Source organism: Onychostoma macrolepis, chromosome 19 (genome assembly GCF_012432095.1).
Source record: "Onychostoma macrolepis isolate SWU-2019 chromosome 19, ASM1243209v1, whole genome shotgun sequence".
Classification (NCBI taxonomy): Eukaryota; Metazoa; Chordata; class Actinopteri; order Cypriniformes; family Cyprinidae; genus Onychostoma; species Onychostoma macrolepis.
Window position 1 is genome coordinate 12289505 of NC_081173.1, and position 22888 is coordinate 12312392.

At 38.5% G+C, this 22888-nt stretch overlaps 1 protein-coding gene across 1 annotated transcript in view; it reads left to right on the forward strand.

Moving 5' to 3' along the window:
- The first annotated feature begins 701 nt into the window (after positions 1 to 701).
- The window catches only part of gabbr2 (gamma-aminobutyric acid (GABA) B receptor, 2), a 221288-nt gene continuing 199101 nt past the window's right edge, over positions 702 to 22888 (forward strand). The window contains exon 1 of the mRNA XM_058754343.1: positions 702 to 1517. Coding sequence (XP_058610326.1) covers positions 1206 to 1517 — 312 coding nt within the window. The 5' untranslated portion in view covers positions 702 to 1205. The remainder of the gene's footprint in view (positions 1518 to 22888) is intronic.

Below are 22888 nucleotides of genomic sequence, written 5' to 3' on the forward strand. Positions count from 1 at the left end.
ACATATTTAGATATTGTTGAAAATTATAATATATGTTAATACAACCACCTTGGACACAAGCTTTGTCTAATCTCGAGTCTTCAGTCAGAGGTGACTAAGAAGGGTAGGCCTATCATTTCAGTTAAACTGTTGCAAAATTTGTTGCCTGTCATCATTTTCATAGCCAAACAGATCTATGGTAATTAAACTCTAAATGTCTGAAAGGCGCATTTTTGAGCTTAATTAGAAATGATGAGCAATAACTTGAGAGAAAAGTGAACTTTATTCACATACAGGGCTATTATAGCTAGGTGGCAGTGTTTATTTTGCTGTAATGTTGTATGTCGATGGCCAAAAAAACAAAAAAAACAATGTGCAATATGATTTAACTTAATTGTAGAATGTCAAGTCCTTACTCACGACTGAATCTTTCAACGAGCCTAACTAGCTTTTATGACGCTCGACGCCACTCTGGTTATATTTACGTTCTGAATACATATTTTAAAAAGCACTCTATTGGGCTCAGGTGGGCAATTTACCTCACATACCACCTCAGAGGAGACAGTATGTAGGTTATTGAACGCGTTAACAGCTCCCTTGTCGGTCTGTCGGTCTCTTGTTTTTTGAGAGAACATCGCTCGCAGTGAAGAATGCTTTCTGCCTGTGTCGCGCGCGCTCACACACGCGCGCACGCATACATGCACAGCGCGGCCAGCGCGCGAAAGAAGTGAAGCGCATCCGCCGAGGCAGCAGCATCGGAGTCGCACGGATTTCCTCACTCGGATTGCTTTCACATACCAGGGCTCGCCCTCACCTATGCGCTTTTCACATGGGGATGCAACTCCTCAACTGCTTGGAATATATACGGCTCCTACATTTACATTCGCAATAGCGGTCGACTCAAATCAGAGAGCGCGCACCTCTGCGTAACGCACAGGCGGTGGATTGTGATGTGCGCATTCGGTGGTGTATTGGAGGTGAAAGGAAGGATTGGATCAGACAGGATTTGATAAGGACCCGTAAAAGGGGGAGCAGCTTAGTTTATAACCCCTGCGACTGGACACCTTCTGGTTTTACGCATCATTTCTACTCTCGAGATCGAGTGCGCGAGAGCCTGTACTATTGCATATCATGTCATTTCTCTTTGACTGATCGCAGCATCCAAGAGGAACCTAAAGATTGCGATGCCAGGACAGTGAGAAGGTGGATCTCAGTTGTTCGGTAGCATGGCTCCGTCCCGGAGGTACTGCAGATGTGACATGATCTTTCTGTCGGGATGCCTACTCCTGTCCGTCTTGGGATTTCATCCTGCATTGGCTAAGGTCTGCAATGATTACACAAGGCACGGCCTGGACAACAACTGGTACACGAGGGATGGTGAGAAGTTGCCCATCATGGTCCTGATGCCGATGAATGAATCAGCGCTGATGAGCAGCATCAGTCAAGGCATCGAGCCGGCCGTTCAGCTGGCCATCCAGCACATCCGCGAGTCCAGGCAGTACTCCTTCTCGCTCATCACCAAAATCTACGACACGGAGGTAAATGCGTGAGTTAACGTCTACGTGCATGTTGCGGGGCTAAACTGCGGGCAGTGGGCGTTCGGCGCGCGCTCATGTGGAAAACGAGATTTTTCTGGGGTTTGTGCGGTGTCTAGCGATTGTTTCCTATCAGATGTTTGGAGGAGGCATAAACGAGCAAGTTTGTGCTAGTGAAGTGTACACAGGTGTTGCACAGTCTTGATGAGCTGCGCACGTGCCAGTGGCTCGTGCCGTAAGTGCTGCATGTTTTCTTACATCAGTTACGCGCAGAAAATCGGTTGTCGTGCTCATTTGCATGAACGGGTCGGTATTAATCCTCGTTTGTGGCTGGTTTATTCAGCACTATGAGTTCTGCATCTATTAGAAATTCATATAGGGATGTTAATTCATGTAAACAGGTAGGCTATATGAAGTAAAAAACAGCTTAAACCAGCCAAAAATGGTCTACAAATCTTAGCCGGTTTCAACTGGTCTCCCAATCTGACCAACTGAAAAGTGCCCAGGAGTAAGTAGACTGGCCTGGAGAGACCAGCTAAGACCAGCAGTGTGGATTATGCTGGTTGAAGATGTTTTCTCTCTCTCCCTCCAGCAGGGTAGTGTTGGTTTTATGTACACCTGAAGATGGCAGTAATTAATTTACCTGTCTTTTTTCTCTATATGACCCAACGTCTTCGAGGATAAATACAAATTTTGAGTACTTCATACTAATTTTAGGTCTCAGTAATTCAAAATGGTATGAATTTGTTGAATTTGTTGTCATGTCGATGTCCAACCTACAGCACAGATCTTTTAATATGACATGATAGTTCATAGTTCTCCAGCATTGATCACATATATTAAAATTTTGGCTTAGTTAATGAGAAGCTCAATAAATCTAAGTGACTAACTTGTTAATTGACTTACAAAGGTACAACCTATTAAATAACACTTTAGGCAAAGGGTAAGCCCACAGGTAATTCTTTTAATGAAGTGTATATTAAATTTTATGCTCTTATGGGTTGTTTTTAAACAGTAACGACTGAGAAAATGTGAAAATTACTCCTTCATGCACAAGGCACTTTTTGGCCTCTCACCATGTGCTATTTGTGGTAGTGTGATAACCTGGGGAGACTAGGAGCTAATCAATTGGTATTTATCACCATACTTTCATATGTGTGACAACAGGGAAATGAGAAAGCGCGGGAAAACGGGTAGCTAGATGTTTGCGTAATTACCAAAGTGTAAATTACCAAGGCGTTAAAATATCTTTGGAAGCTATCTCGCTAGATTTAAAACAGACTGTCGCTACGTGTTCTGCACATGCTTTGAGCTGAATCGTTTGAGATGAGCATGAAGGTCCATGACCTCTGATGTCCGGTGGTGCTTTGGCAATCTGTTGTGCATTGATTGTCATATTGATTTACCAGCGTTTTGTTAAACAAAACTGTTTGTTCTTACAAACACCCATTGTTGCTGTCTCTACTTTGATTTGGCCATGATACATCTGACTTTTGAGTAGACTTTAGAGTTATATTCCTCTACACTCTCTGTCACAGTCAAAATGAGCTGAATATGTCAATAGTTGGCACTTGGCAGCTAATTTTTACAGCAGCAAGATGAACAGATTTGAAGATGAACAGTCAGACATCTGTAGATCTAACATGTAAAACAATAAGCAATGATGTATGGCCTCATACATAAAAAAACATGCTAACTTTTGTAAAGTCAGGTGCTTGGCATAAAGTTCTTCTGATTGTTTAATTGCAAATATACAAGTTCTTGAAGTTTCAGACATTAGCCCTTTATATATATATATATATATATATATATATAATTATTACCAAAATTACTTATATCAATATAAAGTGAGATTATTAGTTGCAAATATGCAAATATGTATAAACATAAACTGCAGTGTGTGTGCAATTCTAATATAATCCATTATATATTTTGGCATTTGTTGCTAACACAAAACTGTTGGATTTGCGAACATCTCAAATACCGATGAGCTCTTCAGATGTCCTCATAAGACAGTTTATGACGTTTCATTGTATCTACAGCATTATCTTCAAATATTTGGCCCCCGTAAGTATCACCAAACCTGTTTACACACACACAAACTGACACGATACTCGCAAACAGTAAACAAAGCAAACAGTAGTAGCTGTGCGTATGCATGCAAGGATTTAACGGGGCAGATGTAAGTAATCAGTCCCAGAGCAGAGGCGCTTTATCCCTTTATCCCCTCTCAACGCATCCCCAGGCAGGCAGAACCCATCCGCTCGCCTGCGCCTGGGTGCTGCCGGCCGTGCTCACAGCGCTTAGCCTTTCACAGATCCACTTGAAAGATCTGGAGAGAAATTAAAGAGAGGAGCCCACGTAACATTTGCACTGCGAAGGACCCCCTCAGTATCTTCAGTGGACTGGAGATCATTAGCTGTGCTAAAGGTCACGGTTTGGTCTTAGATCATTCCGACAGCAGGGATGCCCATCGTTTTTGCAGGGGTCCGCTTTCATCTGCGGTAAATGATATTGTTTGCCTTGAGTAGTTTTCATCCTCTAAAATAGTGAGCAAGGCACAAATAGAAATGGAAAAGCATTGATGTACTTTTATTGTGCAATTATCTTGAAAAGGCCTCAACGCTTATCTGTTGTAGTGCTTATTTACCTGCATACTGATATATCTTTCAGGTCTGTAGACGCAGTTTCTCATTTATGGAAGTGTTTTTTTCGTCTTTGTGGTATGTAATTGATAATGTGGATTCAATACTTCACATTTAGAGAATTTAATTTGCTTCAGTCTAAATCGCCATGTTCCTTATTGCTCTGTTAGAGGAATGAGAGGCTGTGACTTCACCACTGAGTTTCAGCAAAAGGAAGAGAGAAAAAAAGACCCCAGATCAGCCGCTTAATGCTCAGTTTAAAGCTTTGTGACTGTAGATCTGATGTTCTATGTCTTTTTAAAATGCAAATAAAATTGCAGAAAGCTCTTTCCCATCATGAGGGGGGCTTGACTCCACTGAAGAGATACTCTTGACCTCTTTGAGCCCAGCTCATGCTACCATCCTGGTGTCATGCGTACAGATATCACTGGAGCTTACGCCTCACAGAGGAGCAAATGCATCTTGTCAGATTTGCACACAGAGTGCAGGGACCCTTGCAGAGCTCTGAGCCCTTGCCATACATTTCTGTTATTCTCAAAAGACCAAAAGCCCCAAGCTTATGTAAAGCATCTTGTCGTGTTGTCGCAATGAGTTACAATTCTTCTAAAAAGCATTGCCATAATAGCTCACATTAAATGAAACCGTAATGTGTCTTAAGACGACAGCGTATTGTTTGTTTGAACATCTATACCTCAGTTTTCAAGCAAAATAAAATTGGTCAAAGGAAGGAATTGATTGAAATTTGTTTAAATGATGTGTTTAGTAGTAAAATTGATGTTTCAGGCTGCTATGACGTTTTACCTCTTGATACTGTAACAATATTTGCATGGCAAGAATCAATGTTTTAACTGCATTTTCCCATATTTCTATTTGATGGAAACAATTACCCGTTACAGTTAATATATACAGTAGGCTTGGGCGGTATCCAAATTTTGATACCGTCAAACCTCCTCCCTATTTTACCTCAGTATACGGTATTACCGTGAATAATAAAAAAATTATGACATAAGGCTCAGACAGTGTCACCAAACTGTTGGCTTGTGCCTAAACCGTTCAGAAACTGAATACCAAACACTAATACTGAAACAATAACAAAATATCATGCACAACAATATTAACAACTTTTATTAGCAACAAATAGCAGTTTAGAAAAAAGTGCAAATACAACAGTCAAACAGAATTAAATTAACATAAACATCCAGAACAGTTTTTGCGCAGAGCAGCACACAAATCAATTAAATTAAATCACACCGCCTGAACAACTTTTAATAACAAAGAGCAGCTTATAAAAAAAGTGCAAATAGACCCACAACAGTCAACCAGAGTTGAATTAACTTAAACATCCATATTATAAAAAGTATTGCAAAGCGGCTGTCGGTGGACCTAGATGTTGTTGGTCCTGCATCGGGAGGCGTTGAAACTGTTGCACTGAGTGAACTCGGGTCCATCCTCGCAGCAGTGTGAGTGGATGGTGGTTTCGTATATGCGACCTTAGGTTCGAGGTATTTCCATCTCTCGCGGTCACCTTTTGTTGCACAATTTGCAAATTGCCTTGTCCGTATTTACCGCCTCTCCCTTCTCGTTCGGTCGAAACCCGAAATACTGCCAAACTGCAGAAGTTCTGTTCTTTTTCGAGACCAGGTCACTTGGTGCGCGACTCGCCATCTTTCCCCCCCTCTCTCTTTCTCCTCCACGCTGTCACGTGATGACAACCAAGCATACGCATTTTTAGGCATTAAATAAATTATATTTAATATTTAATCCTCGTCTCCTATATAAGTGCATTGTTTTTTATGACGGTATAACGGTATTGAAACTGATACCGTTGCTATTTTTAGATCCTGTGGTATACCATATTACCGTATTACCGCCCAAGCCTAATATACAGTATATATGAAGAGTTCTGCAAAAGCCTCTGAAAAAAAAGTTGTTCTTTAAAATTAGCATTTCTTTCTGGCTACTATGTATAGGTTTCTATGTAAGTGCTGGTACGTCTGAATGGGTTGAGCGCATTTGAAGTGAAAGTACTTGATGAAAATATACTATGTGTGGAGAGCATTCACTCAGTATCGTTATCTCATTTTTGACCAAGATGGCTTTTAGAGGCTTTTGCATTGGAACTCTTCATATATATATATATATATATATATATATATATATATATATATATATATATATATATATGATTTAATATTATATTATTAATAATAAATTCTAATAACTGAATGCATTATATTATACTTGCTATACATATTATACTGTTCAGTTATTATCATTTTTCTTTATTTATTTTTGTCTTTTTTCTTTATTTTATTTTTTCCACTCCTAACAGACTCCAATTGGATCCTGCTGTGATTTTATGCCCATGGACACATTACAGCATTTATGAGCTCTGTGGTCCTGTCATCCTGTGCTTTTTCTCCTTGTTCATGTGTAATGAGACTATGTGGACATCAGCTAGGTTCCTTAAACTGTTCTTCTGTCTTTTCTGAAATATAGTGGGGAAAATGAGCACTAACCGGTTTAAAGTGTAAAGTAATATCTCTATAGAGGCCTTCATTTATCACACAGTGAGGGAGAATAACAGAGACACCGGAGCCTGAATTCAGTATTTTGTCAAGCTCATGTTGTGATTCAGTGGGTTCAAATAGCTGCCACCCTGTGCTTTTTTGTTCTGCATGCTGATAAACAGAGGCCTTGCCCCTCACAGAGGTCAGGAGGTCAATGATGAGTCATGTGGGTTGACCTGCTGTATAATTTAATGTATTTTGGCTGATGTATTACTTTACTAAAATGTCGCTTTTTGTTGTTTAACTAATAAGTTGATGTTTGTTGTTGGATTGTGAAATAGGGCTCTAATTGCTGACCTTTTAGTGAGTCACACTCATAGCCAGCAGTTATTCTAGTCTTATTCTGTTCTGATGCTCGTTGACCTAGACGGTCACATTTCAAGGACTGAGGTCACTATGCAGTATGATGCTGAACAGGTTTTTAAGCACAATAACATGGCTTGCTGTCAAAGTAGGCAGGTCAGGCAGCCAGGTTCGTTTCAAGCCCATAAACCACTCTTGTATTTAAAATGTAAAAAGGAACGTTACTATTAAGATGCATCAAGATGCTTGTGTGAGTGAACTTCGCCCTTCAGTCTCCATCTCCCAGTCAAAAAGCCTCCATAAAGTGATCTAGTCGATGTCTGATGGATAAAATCAAGTCCCAACCTACTTTTTTTTTTCTCATTGAATATCCTGTTTCATTCAGAAGTGTCGTTATGAAAGTAAATAGCTTGTGACTTATTACACATATTAGCCAACTTTAATTAATGGAAATATACATAATGCAAATCTCTGCTTTAACAATGTTCTTCAAAAACTCTGTAGTGTGTTTAATTATGAACTGGGTTTCCAAGCATATTTTATGGTTTCTCTAACTGTAGCATGTTGGCACGTATTATGGATTATTTTAGAGCTGTAATCCTAGAATTATTGACAGTGTTTTTGCTAAATGACATATTTTAGTGATGGAGATTACTTCAGTTGTGTTGTTTGACAGATGGTTTATATTTGGTTAGAAAAGTACAATATGCACCAGTTCCTTAATTTTAGTAACGGTACACATGGACACGCTCATCCGACACATTCCACAGCTGTTTTTAGAGGTGGCATTGCTTTTTTTTGATTATCCGGCAGGCTAAATTTGCAAATGCTCCAAAAAGTGTTGGTTTGGCACATCTGGTTGTACCATAAATGTAAAACAAACGTCCAGCGATTGTTTCTGCTGCTGAGGGCAGTGAGGAAAGGGACTGATTGGATGCCAGAAGAGGAGAAATGGGGGTGGGGACGTTTCCAAGCTGATTTCTCTCACTGCCCTCCAAAACGCTGTGGGAAAAATGGACACAGCTTGAGTCTGGCTTCTGGTTGAAACTGAACTGATGAACGTCAGACCTCAACCCTCCCACACAGTTATTTTGAGTGTGGCTTGTCTAAGGGTGTCTGAATGCATGAGATTCGTCTGAGGAAACCTGATAAGTGTGCTTTCCACATTTTTGTCTTTGTAGACTATAAATTGTATACTAGTGATTGTGTATTTCTGAGATTCAGAGATAGATATAAGCACTGATATGTGTGGATTTATGCAAGTTAATGGACAGTATGACACACCTGTGTATTAATTCGACTCTCAGTGTATGTTTTTTAACTGTAAACAAACTGAAAGTTAATTGAAATGAGAGGATTTAGGTTTTGCCTTTAGAGATTGGCCAAATGCCATGTGAGTGCTGTCTTTCTCCAGGGGCAAGCGCTGAGTAATAAGCGTAAAGTTTGCCCTTGTCAGTCCTCTAATTACATTAAATCCTGTGTAATTCCTGGACAGCAAAGAAGGAGCCACTGATGCACAGACAAAATGTGTGTGTGCATAAATGGTGTAAGCAAGCCCATGGGATAGGTCTCTCTGGGGACGGACGGATGGTCTGGTCACAGCTGTGCAGTGTGGTGGTCCACAGGCAGATGCTGGCAAGTACCACTGCAAATCCACTGCTCACACGTTCATCCAGTCACTCTCACACACTCAGTACACACTTAGTACACCGAGGACTGATTTTCTCTGAGCTGATATTTTTTTAAACAAAGTGAGTCCATGTTCAGTTTTAGAATTTATATATATACATAAATATGTATATCTATCTACCTATCTATATATATATATATATATATATACACACACACACACACACACACATATATATATAGGCCTATATATATATTTCTTATACAAGCAAATATAATGTCATTTATTAATTTTTATATTTAAAGTAAAATGAAACAAAATAAAATTATTTTAAACCTTACATAAGCTGCGATGTTGTAAGTAGCATGCTGACAGTGTGCTGTGCTTCAACTATATAACAGTTAAATCCCCTCAGAAAAATAGTCTTTAAGTTCATTCCCTTTAAAGCACAGCAGAACCCACTGGTTTCAGCCTGGGTCTGACCTTATGTAGTCCAAAACATCTTGAGACTAGGAGTGTGCGATATTTAAAAAAAATGATATCTCGATTTTTTGGGGATTTTTTTCGATAACGTTAATTAGACGATATTTTGCAGTGTGTTATTGTGCTGATATCTGACTACCGTGGACAGCTGCAGTTTTTGATATTGTTCATATTCTGTGTGGTCAGTTCACATCAGTGATAGAAATTAATCTTTTCATATAAGTTTAAATTGATTTTTACCTTTTATGGGCAATTTTACCTTTAATAAAGCCATTTTTTTCCAAAAGTGTGCATTTTTTGAGTCAAATTGTTACATTTAATCAGTCAATTAGAATAATAAGACATTTAGGCTGTTACCAAAACAAATGAAACCAGTATCAACAAAATTAATCTTTGCAGAAGTTGCATCTGAAGTGGCATTTAGATGTATTTACACACTGTTTAATGCAGCTCAGAGGGACATGGAGTGCTTTAACCTGCAGTTACAAATGCATAATGTTTTGATATTTTAAACATAAAACATTGAATACTGATATTTGAAATTATTTAAAAAATGAAAAGATACTTTAAATGTGAAATTAAAATCGCCAGTAGGTGGCAGCAAGTCACTGTTAACAAGTGAGTCATTGCGACTGAACCGAATAATTTAACGGTTGATTCATTCAGGAACGAAACTGTCATGTTGCTCAGAGACGCAAAACAGCTCTGTGGCCGTGTTTGGAATTATTTTTGTTGGCGAAATGGAGCAAAAACAGGCAGTATGGTGTCTAAAACGTAAGTCTCTTAATATTAACTTATTGTTTTATAAAATCAATATGACATTTGTAATCATGCTTATTTTTGAAGAAAACACAGCACTCTTCGTGTGATTTTAACTATATGAAATGATATATATACATTTTCTGCCCCCATATCTTGAATTTTGTGATCATTTTAATGCATTTTAATAGACTGAATCATGCAGTGAAAAAACACACTCTAAAGGCACACGTGCACTGTTTAACCCACTAGAATTCATCACGTAATGTAACTCCGTAGGGTGTTTTGTTTGGTTTTTGCAAAATACTCGATAATGTCAAATTGCACATCGTTAAAACAACAATTAGCACACCCCTTTGTCAAGAATGTGTCTTATGTGAACCCCAAATCTTCTTAACTATACTTAAAGGAATGAAAATTCTGTCATTAATTACTCACCCTAATGTCGTTCCAACCCTGTAAGACCTTCGTCATCTTCAGAACACAAATTAAGATATTTTTGATGAAATCCAAGAGCTTTCTGACCCTGCATAGACAGCAACAAAACTGGCGTTGAAGGCCCAAAAAGGCAGTAAGGACATTGTTAAAATAGTCCATGTGACTTCAGTGGTTCAACCGTAATGGTATGAAGCTACGAGAATACTTTTTGTGCACAAAGAATACAAAAATAATGAATTTATTCAACAATTTCTTCTCTTTTGTGAGACATGCAGGTTTTACGTCAGAACGTTGGCTCCTCTGCCAGTAGTACCACATGCATACACAAAGGAGGCTGACACAGAAGAGAAGAATTGTTGAATAATGTTGTTATTTTTGTTTTCTTTGCACACAAAAAGTATTCTCGTAGCTTCATAAAATTACAGCTTAACCACTGACGTCAAATGGACTATTTTAACGATGTCCTTGCTACCTTTCTTGGCCTTGAATGTGGCCTTGAGCTCTCGGATTTGATCAAAAATTTCTTAATTTGTGTTCCGAAGATGAACCGAAACTCTTACAGGTTTTAAATGACATGATGGTGAGTAATTGATAACAGAATTTTCATTTTTTTGGGTGAACTATCCCTTTTAAATCTGATTACTCACACTGTTAGATGCATTTGAATACATATTAAAGTCAGGTTTATAAACAAAATCTCTTTAATTGACACACTTTCATTATCATGTCCATTTGCATTCTGTTACTGCAAAGAAATGCAAAGACTAAATGTTAGTCATCCCAGTCCCATCTCCAGCCATAGGATGTCTTTAGTGGGTTCATCCTTAAATGGACAATCTCATAGGCCATTGAGCACAGAGCGCTATGTGATGGATGATGGATGGGGGTGGCTTGTAGAGAGAAAGAAGGCCAGTCTCTATCTAATGAAGTATTACTGGAAAGCTGTTATCCACAGGCCTCAGACTGCCTAGTGGTAGTGGTGTAATTCGCTCATTTATTAAACCCAAAAACTCTCCTTCCCAAAATGACTCAAGGGCTTCACACTTCTACCCTCTGTACCCAGGTATGGCTGCAGAGGATAGATGAACTGATTTAGTAACTTGCACTGTTCAGTTACAGGGCAAAGTCAACTGGTAGAGTGACATAGGATTTTTATTTGTGCCTCTAAAATTTTGAGATTGAATCATGTGTGGTGATGGTTCACATACACTATAAGGGCAACTTGAATCCAAAATTAGGTCCTCTACAGTTTAGGTCCTCAGTGTTTCCTGCACTTCAGTTAGTGGTGCTCCACAGCTGCTGAATCTATAGCAGCATTGCAAGAAAAAATGGTTTTACTGAGCATGTATACTGAATTGAATGCAACGGGATAGAGAGTCAGTGTAAGATAATGACAAGAAAACTTTTTTTTTTATTCAATTGTCCTTATGAGCTGCACGTATATACAAACATATGTGAACAGTGAAGCCTAATTTCTTAAAGAATGACTCTTATGAGCTGTTATGGTCAGTACAATTCATGATCAAATCTCTTTTAGATCTGATCTTTTTTTATGAATAAAAAGTATTGTAACCAGTGCAGTCCGATTCATAAAATGACTCTTCTGAGATAGATCTTTTTAGTCAGTCAGAAACATACAGCGGGACTAATTTAGCGCAATTTATGAGCAATTGACTCTTTAGCCGGATCATTTTTGTGAATCAAAAACATACAGTGTGGTCAGCGTAATATAATTCATTAACAAATGACTATTTTGAAAAACAAAAAATACAGCTTGACCAGCGTAGTTGGATTCACAAACAAATGAATCTTTTGAATCAGATCTTTTTAGTGATTCAAAAACATAGAAAATTACAGGTGTAGTCCGATTCCAGTACAAAAGTACAATTTTACTAACTAACCTAAACCTAACCCTAACCTAATGGTCTAATAATACTCGAGTTAGTTGACATTTAGTTGAAAATTAATGAGAGTTAGTTGACATAGTTACATAGTTGACGTAGTTACAAAGTTTAGTATAGTTAGTGGAATGTCTAAAGTGGTAATGACTCTTAAGACTCATTCAGAAAGACTGACAAACTAACAAGTTGCAGAATTATTCACTGAATGAACTCAATCAACATTTGTCTCACTTAATGAACTGCAAGTTATTTTCAGGGACATTTAGTACGTTTTGTGTATCGGAAACAGAATTCTGTAGGAAACAAATGGGCTTGAAGACCACTTGTATTGGAGTCAGGTGAATTCTGATGTTAGTCTTAACGTCTACCTTGAGAAATGGTCTGCCATTCAAATGCCCCCTCTGCTCATATTGATTTGATGACTACAGATAAAGTAATGGCAGAATGCCTGCAGTTTCTTGGGCTTTGGCCAAGGACACAGAACACCAACAGTTTTGGCAAGTTCATCATCACAAAGCTCTCGGCATACTGCGTCGCACAACTGGGAGGGAGAAGTTCTGAGCACAAGCACTGAACCATAAGCTAAACATATCGCCTGTCTCGCAGTCTATAATTACACAAAATGGTGGGATGAATAATTGCAGAGACGCCGTATAGATGGGCTTCTGACAACGTTTAACAAAGTCCTGAAAGGCGGACAGGCTGGTTCAGCGTAGTCCTTATGTGAGCAGGGTGTATTAAATGGAGGAGTAAAGTCCTGAGGGTGTGTTTTAAGGCTGAGAAACTCTTACCCTTTATTATTACTGACACAGATCAAGTTTTTGGCCAGATTGTGGCCCAAATGAACAGATTTTCTTCAGTTGAGCATGATTGATATCTGAAATGAAACAGGCTGTGGTTCTGCTGGTAGATTGAAGATGAAGGTCGTCTGTTTCTGTAATCTAATAGAAGTGATTGTTATTTCATTACTCTATGTGTTCTGGATCATTCCAGACCATAAAATGCTTCACAAAGAGATGGGGTTCATTCATATTAATTCTTTTTCGTATTCCAGATGCCTGCATGACAATTATATGGTGTCATGGTTTGCCTTGTTTTCTTCATCACAACACTTTAGATAAGATTAACTGTAATGGCTATTTCCTGGAGCCATTAGCGATCCATTAGACCCATTGTAGAGTATATTTTGATATTTAGTATAGATCATCTTCATCTGACCAAAGAAACAAAGTATTAGTTGGATAGATGATATCAGATGGTCTCCATCAGAAACCTACTGCAACCTTTAAAGGTGACCTATTATGCCCCTTTTTACAAGATGTAAAATAAGTCTCTGATGTCCCCAGAGCCTATATGTGAAGGTTTAGCTCAAAATACCCCACAGATAAACTTTTATAGCTTATTAAAATTGCCACTTTTAGGGTGTGAGCCAAAACACGCTGATTTTGAGTATGTTGCTTTAAATGCAAATGAGCTGTTGCTACCGGAGAAGAGGGCTGAGCTTCTAGAGGTACAATGGTAGCTTTAGCAATTAGCCTTACAGAATGCCAAGAAGCTCTTTCAGTAAGGCAATTTGGAAAACAGATACTTACTTTGTCTGGAGCTGACAGTATTCGGTATTGATTCCTAAACATTTACGATGTCCAAATGATTTTTTCCGGGATATTTCCTTCGAAAATAAAATTAACCACAGTGTCCTTGGCTCAGATGGGGGAGGTTATGACGTCTCCTATGTACATTAGTGCATCTCAAAACACAACACTTGTAAAGCCTCTTTGGCGCTGACATTGTATATATCTCCAGTAATGACGGACTGCAGCTTCTCACTCAGTGCAGCGTGTATGCTAATAGGGCAGAGAGCGTCACAAATGGGCGGGACTTTTTCCCCTCTGTGACGTGAACAGAGGGAAAATCTGAAACAACTCTGCTCAGTGTTGTTTTCACACACTGCAGCCACACAACTGTGTTCAACACCTTATAAAAGTGTTTTTTGCATAATAGGTCCCCTTTAATGCATCTTTTCTTCCATGTTGTGATGTACATCCAAGTGAATTATCGAAAAAAGTAGGGTGGGACTTGGTTCTGTCTGTCTGTTGTTGATTGGATGGAGACAGATCTGAATGCAAGATTGCAGAGGATTGTAAGAAAATGGTTGGGGAAATTTTGGAACTTATCTTGGTGTGCAAACGTTGCCTATAGAGTAATTGTCTGATAGAGGAGCTATAGGTTCGGTTCAGATTGTGTTGCATTATATTTTTTTACCCAACAGTGGAAGTCAATGGAAACCAAAACTGTTTAGTTGCCCACATTCTTCAAAATGTTTTCTTTTATGTTCCACAGAGGAAAAAAAACTCATACAGATTTGGAATGACATGAGGGTGAGTGAAGGATGACACAATTTTCATTTTTTGTCCTTTTAAGCTTTGAGGTTGTTGGACTACTTTTCTTGTTAGAGGGGCAATAGATGTGGCTAGAAATAAAATTGTGTTGAACCAGGAATATTATTATGTTCTCATTTTAATATCACCAATAAGATTACTATAGTACATTGATAAATCCTTTTCTTCAGAAACTGCAACAGCTAGTGGGGCTCTGTAGCTTCTCGAACGTCTAACAAACTAGCTCACTTTCACCTCAGCGTTATTATGCATTCTGCTCTTGTCCCACAGACACAAACAAACTGCTTTCAGAGCCCCAAACCATTTTTCCCGCAAACATCACAACAGTGCTTTTACATTTAACCACGGTTATCACACAGATAAGGCTTAACAATCAGTGGTGACGACCTGTTGCCCCTGAGCTTCTTCGTGTAAAATAAATGAGCGAGTCTCACATTTACCAGATCATTGCTTCTCAGATGTATGAATCAGAATTATACATGCTCCCCTGTGGTTGTTTGCATCTGCCGTCTACATAAATATTATTTATGTGCTCGGGCACTGGACTCTTCTGCTCTGTTGACTCTCCCTCACGCAGGGGAGCTCTATTGATTTCTGCCTGTCCTTTATGCTTGCATTTTGAACTGTATGAATTAGCATTTCTCCTCCACTCTCTGTTTTATCTGCATACACCGCTTTGAAGTGGAAATACCCCAAGGACGAGAAGCACCAATAAACGCGACATCAATAAACGGTCACGTTTTGTGTTATTCTGTTAAGGTGTGCACAAAGAATTGAATTACGCAATGACAAAGAACAAAGGGAAAGATGTGACGAGTGAAATGTAGAGTTCATTCAAACCAGTGCCGTGTCATTTCTTCCACCGAGAATGGACAGTTTGGCCCATTGTGACGCTGACAACCTAGAAAATGGATTCTTTCACTCTTACCGCCGTGATTAAATAGCGGTTGATAAGATTGCTGTGAGGATGGTCATTTTTCTGTTGCCCTTTCGAGAGAGATTGTTATGGGAGTGGAGAGATCTAAACCCTTGTTTCTCTTTCTTTGATAGAGGGCAAATGCAAATGTCAGTTATGTCAGGCAGCGGAAAGGTCTAGAAGCCTGGGAGAAACTGCTAAATGAGTTCTGACAGCAGAGGAGGGCCTGAAAATCCAGCCAAGGAACGCAAATACACAAAAACATTATGTGTACCCCAAAAGTGTTCGCTGGGTCAGCGCTTATGCTCAGTTATTAGCTCTGTTCCAAAATCTAGTGAGTTGTTGACATTTAAGACAATATACACGAGCGTTCAAAAGTTTGGGGTCAGTACGATTTATTTTTTTATTTTTTTGATAGAAATTATTACTTTTATTCAGCCAGGATACATTATAATGATCAAAAGTGTTACAATATTCCACAAAATTAATAAGCCACACAACACTGACAAGCATGAAATCAGAATTTTATAGTGATTTCTGAAGGATTTTGTGACACTGAAAACTGGAGTAATGGCTGCTGATAATTCAGCTTTGCTCTTAAAGAAATAAATCATATTTTAAAATATATTCAAATAGAAAACAGTTCTTTTAACCTGTAATATTACTGCACAATATTTCTGTATTTATGCAAATAAATGTAACCTTGTTGAGCATAAGAGACTTCTTTCAAAAACATTAAAAAAATAAAACGGACCCCAAACTTTTGAATGGTAGTATTTTTCAAATTAAAAAAAATTGTGCCATTAATGTTGCTTATTCAGCTCAAATCATGGTATTAGCTGTGATTAGTTGGTGATTGGCTCTTTTAACTCAAAAGCAAGACTTCCATCCCTACAGCTGCTATATTGAGTGGCATAAGATGTGATTTATAGCATACTCCATGTGTCAGTCAATGCGAAGAGCACCACTTATTTCTGGATTTCCATAACACACAGCAATTATCATTGAAATAAGCAAAGGAATAACAGATTTAACAAATAAATGTTCCTTTATTTTAAACATTAAGCTTATTATTAACAAGTACTAAGCTCAGAGAGACAGTCAACAGTTTTGACGAAGCTAATTAGACTTGGTTGGACTAATTACTCAATTAAATTGACTGAATGGCTGAAGTGCTCTTGGAGGGATTCTAGTCCTTCATCAAGATTGCACACCTACTGTAAATAACATTGCGATATTTATCTTATTTAGTAATCACCTGTTTTATTTAATGAGAATATGTAAAGCTCAGCTTATCATATCATATGGTCATCGGACGTGTCATTAAACACCTCGACTGCTACACCTGAGGTGCCATATGTGCGCTATTTTTCCGCCAGCGTGAGAGAAGATGTGCCAGAGAGAAAGATGTTTAACATGCTGCCTTTCTAACAAAACTTTGAGGCCAAAAAAAAAAAAAAACCTACGCAATCACCGCCGCCAGACTTATCTACTACAATGCAGTAATTTCTGAAGAAAAGGAACAGGGACAATGTTAGGACCTATTTAATTCATTTATTCATGAGCATAATTGAAATATTAACACCGGCGGCAGACGGCGAAGGCTTGGCGCTGGGACACGAGTCTGTTCGCAAGGCACTCTGCTCTGAATATTTTATTTAGATGCTCCACTCGTGGCTTCACAGCACAGGTTAATCTATTCACTGTTCTGACACGCATGGGACCCTTGTACTGCCGTCATTAAAGTCCCACACAAGATGTCTAATAATGATACTTATTAGCGCAATACAAGAAACGACTTCTCCGAAATGTAAATTTTCTTCCTTGTTTTGTATCTAACTGCAAAGAGGACTCATTTCCCTCCCTAATAACGATGGGGAAAAAAACTCTCGTTGAAGCTAAACGATTAATCTTCTGAATACAGAGTAGGAGGGCTTTTGGTTGGGAGGGATTTTTTGGGTGATGTATTATGAGCAAGCTCGATGCAGTATGCGTGCCCACACATTCGGCTAATTTTACCCAAGTGTGCGTGAGGCTTTCAGTAAAAACAGACATGGCAGCCAAGTTTTATTCCGTATGTAAATGACTGTCTTGGGTGTTCGGTGAACATGGATGTGTAGATGTCAGGAATAAGGCTAGGATCAAATGGAGACGCACAGGGGGAGTTTACCAAGACGCTCTCTCTTGCCATGTGCTCCTGCTGTCACATGTTGTTGCCACAGCAGCATTGAGGAAAACACCACCCACTGGGACGCAAGGCCTGCGCCGAGGCGTCGGGCTGGCACTCTTTCTTTCTCCTCGGGCTTTATCAAAGGGAAATACTGAAACACAGGGAGATGGAGCTGCCACTAACCATCAGAGTTGCAGCCGTGCCACATTAAAAAGGGAGACTGCATAAATGTCTGCAGGAAAACTGGGTTTTGTGTAAGGGAGGGGATGGAACACTGTGTGTGTGTGTGTGTGTGTGTAAGTTTAGTGTGTAATGCATCACCGTGGCCCATGTGACTCCTTGGGTCTGGTAGAATCCATAGGGCCTGTGGACATGTTCCTGCACGAGTCACGGTTCACACTTCTCACTGTTTTCCTGCCTCCTTCCCCCACAGAGCATCACGGCTTTGCATGTGTGTCCGTAACCATGTGTTTTACGCTGCGTGTGCTCTTTGACTTCAGTTGACATGGGAGGCTTCTGCCCGCAGCCTGGTTTTTGGTATGTTTGTTTTGATTTAAAGTGGAATTCATTTGTTTTAAACTTGGATTTATCATGTTAAGCAGATTTACAGTCAATTCAGATGTAAAAGCAAATGCTTATATCTGTGCAAGCTTGATTTCATGCATTGCTGCATTTCAAAATGTCAGAACCCAATTCATACTGTAGTGCAATGCAAGTGTTTTATTGGTATCGCTGATGCAAAGAACGTTATAGCAGGTAATTTACATTTATTTATTTGCCTGATAATTACAAATTGAGAAAAGAAAGACAAACCTATTCAATCTTTTATTTTTATATAATATTTTGAATAACATGATTTTTTTTAAAAAGGCTGCTGTAAAAACATGTTAGTTTTTTTGGGGTATTTTTCATTAATTTATTATTCCCCTCCCCCAGATTTTGTTCTCTCCTGGTTTGTTTTATTTTGAAGTATATCTTAAGTATAACTACAGAGAATCGTTCTGAGCAAGTTAGTTAAAATGTCAGTATGTTACTGACTAAAATGTTACGCAAACTGTCTCCCGTTTATGAATGTTGGAGTAAATGGTGAGTGTAAATGGCATATACAGACTGGGATCTTCATCGTCGGTGAGTGTATCTCTGGTAAAGGTTAGAGAGAATTAAGGACGCCACAGGAGCCTGCAAAGACCAGGCAATTATTCAGCATGCCCTTTTCACATCAGCAAAACAAGGTGAAATTACACCCAATGCAGCAGGTTTGTGTTGTTAAGGCAGTAAATCTCTTATTGTTTCAAGCTTGAAGTTAACAGAAATGATCAAACTGTATAAACAACAACAACGCGATGATCATAGACATCACTGAACAGTACATATACAGTAGTGATGGGTCTGATTTCATTATATGATTTAATTTTCAAGCTGGTGAGCCTTAGTGAATTTATTTAATATTTGTTGCTATGCAGAAGCTTTCCTGCTGATGTAAAAGTGAGGAATAAGGGAGAACAGAATCAAGAAAACATGAGACAGGCAGCAAGTTATCGGCTATAGACATTTCAGAGCAGGACTATGTTAATAAGAAGACTTGAATTCTGAAGGTCAAATGCCTTCTGTACAGTACAACATGTTTGAACTCTGCCACTGACCTTTTAATACTAATATGTTCCTTCGATCGCAAGTGGATTTGCTGCTTTCTGAAGGACAAGAATTTATGCTAGTTCAAAATGATCAGTTTCATTCAAGCTGTTCCTGCTTCAAATACCAGCTTAGACCCACATGATGAAAGTCCATATGCTGATCAGTGCAAGGGTTCAAAAACAAAAGGTTTTGGCCGGCCCCATAACTACACCATCTGAATAAAAAAAAAAAGGATTTCAAAATCAGTTATTATTATTATTATTATTAATAATATTATTATTCATAATATGTATTTGCAAATAAAATATGCCTGTTGATTCCTGTCTGCTGCCTTTAATGTAGATTGGAATGTGCCAGCCTAGCAACTGCCTTTGAAGTGAATGGGAATGCAAACGGATAGATCCTCCCCTTGCAGCACACCAGCATCCCAAACACAACATATGCTGGCTTACAGCAGGAGATATCTGGTCGTCACCCAAACGGGAACTGCAATGAAGTTGTGACCTTAAAGCATTCATTTAGACTCTCTTATAGAGCTTTATGTCTTCTGTCTCGCAGACGCGTTCCCTCAGAAATTACCATTGATCCCAACTTCCTCTGCAGATGGTGACCCCCTCACAGATAGCAGCCATTGCAATCGCCAGCCCCAAAAAGCCAGAAAGCAACAACCCACAAGAGGTTGAAGATACAACGTATTGTCTCTCCTCCGATCTAATTCACTGTGATGTGGTTAAGTCTGTTTGTTCTGTTGAGCTAAATATCGTGCTCCTGGGTCTTCCCCAAAGGGCAAGTGATTAATGGTGCAGGAGAATGGGGAATGGGAGATGGGGGATCAGTACCATGCTGTTATCGTGCAATCTTGATCGGTTAGCTCCATTCAATTGGAGCCCTATTCACTCATGGTACTGTATATTTATTTTTAGTCTAATTTGCACAAATCTTCTGCCTTAGTTCCGCTGCTCACGTGTGCTTTATAGTACAAATACAGCACCCTTCTCCTGCCTGCAGCACTTTTCTTTCTCAGGAAAGCCCTCTCTTTTCTAAATAACCCTGCTCCATGACAGTACCTCCAGTTCCGGTTTCATATTAGCTAATGTGATCTTTCAGTCCTTTTGTCAGTATATTATTCTCGGTGGACTTTATTTCCAGAATGTGTTCTCAGCACTTGTATATTCTTTGGCACAAAAGCATAATACAATTAGTAAACTACTGTGTAAAAAGTGAATGTGTAATTTTTTACATAAAGGAGTAATTTTTAACCTAATAGAATTACTTTTATTTATGTCATATATATTATGTAACAACTGTACATTTACTTTTATTCACTACATTTATTTATATATATATATATATATATATGTATGTATATATATATATACATACTATTTATTCTTTATTGTTTTTTAATGCATGGCAGAATAAAAATAATATCATATAATATTTTAAAATTATATATAACAGATTGAACTCTATCAATAAGGGCGACTCAAGTATTTTGGTCAGAGTGAAAAAAAAACTGAATCAAGACAATACATAGGAATAAAATAAGAAAATGTTAAGTCTTATTTATTTTAAGTGCTTTTATGGGTTGCTCAGTTTTTTTTTAATGTACAATATATACAATGAAAACATATTTACATTGCTAAACTTCCACACGTTGCGTCTTTCCGTGTAGCATCTACTTTAATCACTGTGTCGTGTCAGATTTGCCATGAATAACTTTGAGGTTAATTATTATCACAGCGAGCTGAATCCAGTCATAAATGACAGGACGGAGATAGAATGATGTTAACCTACGTTTGCAATTCCCCAGCTTGGGACCCCTGACCCCTGCAGAGAAAAGTAGGACACAGAGACCCACCTGATCATATGGCAGTGTGCAGGGCAGAGCAGTTCCACACGAGTGCGTCATGAGACAGGAAACTCTGCTGACACTTGCGTGGAGAAGAGAGGGCTCTGCGTCTGGAGCAGCTTTTAGATCCAAAGCTTGCTGCAGGACTTTAAGATTTCATAGTAAGCTGTTAATGCTGAAGGCCCGAGTGTCTTTCTCACTGACTTATTCATTACGGATAACCAACACAGGCACTGGGGAGTTCTCTTTTTGGAAACTAGTGACTTCTTCAAAGCTTAAGTGAAAACTTTTCTTTCAATGATTGGGTTTTGCACACAGAGGAGTTGTGTGACTCTGCTGACCAAGTAGTATTTGTCCAATATGAGCTGAGGCTAATATAAAGTTAGGCAGCAAATATTTCAAGAAATCTTAAGGGAGTATTGAAAGTAGAAACTCTTTGCACCCTATTTCTGTTTTTGAAATATATTTTCACTCTGTCTCTTTCTTGTACCTGCTGATTTTTAGCATTTTTGTGCTGATTTTAGTGGAAAATCTGGGATAGAAGTAAAATTCTGCAGACTGGATTTAGTGAATTTGTGTTAAATAAAACAAATAGTGCTAGGCATGGACATGTATACAGTATACAGTGAGGGAAAAAATTATTTGATCCCCTGCTGATTTTGTACGTTTGCCCACTGACAAAGAAATGATCAGTCTATAATTTTAATGGTAGGTTTATTTTAACAGTGAGAGACAGACAAACAAACATAACAAAAAAAAATGCAGAAAAACGCATTTCAAAAAAGTTATAAATTGATTTGCATTTTAATGAGTGAAATAAGTATTTGATCCCCTATCAATTAGCAAGGTTTCTGGCTTCCAGGTGTCTTTTATACAGGTAACGAGCTGAGATTAGGCACTGCAAAACATTATTTTCTTACTTAGATTTTTTGTCTTGTTTCCAGCCAAAATATCTAAAGATTCTTAAATCAAGAAGGAGTTTCTAGACAAGTAAAAAGTATTGTCTTGTTTTCAGAAAAAAAGTCAAAATTAAGTGAGTTTTGCTTAGAACAAGCAAAATAATCTGCCAATGAGGTAAACTAAATAAAACAAGATTATTTTGCTTACCCCATTGGCAGATTATTTTGTTTGTTTCGAGCAAAAATTTTGACTTGTTTTTTTCTGAAAACAAGACGATAATTTTTACTTGTCTAGAAAGTCCTTCTTGATTTAAGAATTTTTTGATATTTTGGCTGGAAACAAGACAAAAAATCTAAGTAAGAAAAGCATTTTTTTGCAGTGGGAGCACTCTCTTAAAGGGAGTGCTCCTAATCTCAGTTTGTTTCCTGTATAAAAGACACCTGTCCACAGAAGCAATCAATCATTCAGATTCCAAACTCTCCACCATGGTCAAGACCAAAGAGCTGTCCAAGGATGTCGGGGACAAGATTGTAGAATTACACAAGGCTGGAATGGGCTACAAGACCATCGCCAAGCAGCTTGATGAGAAGGTGACAACAGTTGGTGCGATTATTCACAAATGGAAGAAACATAAAAATAACTATCAATCTCCCTCGGACTGGGGCTCCATGCAAGATCTCACCTCGTGGAGTTTCAATGATCATGAGAACGGTGAGGAATCAGCCCAGAACTACACGGGAGGATCTTGTCAATGATCTCAAGGCAGCTGGGAC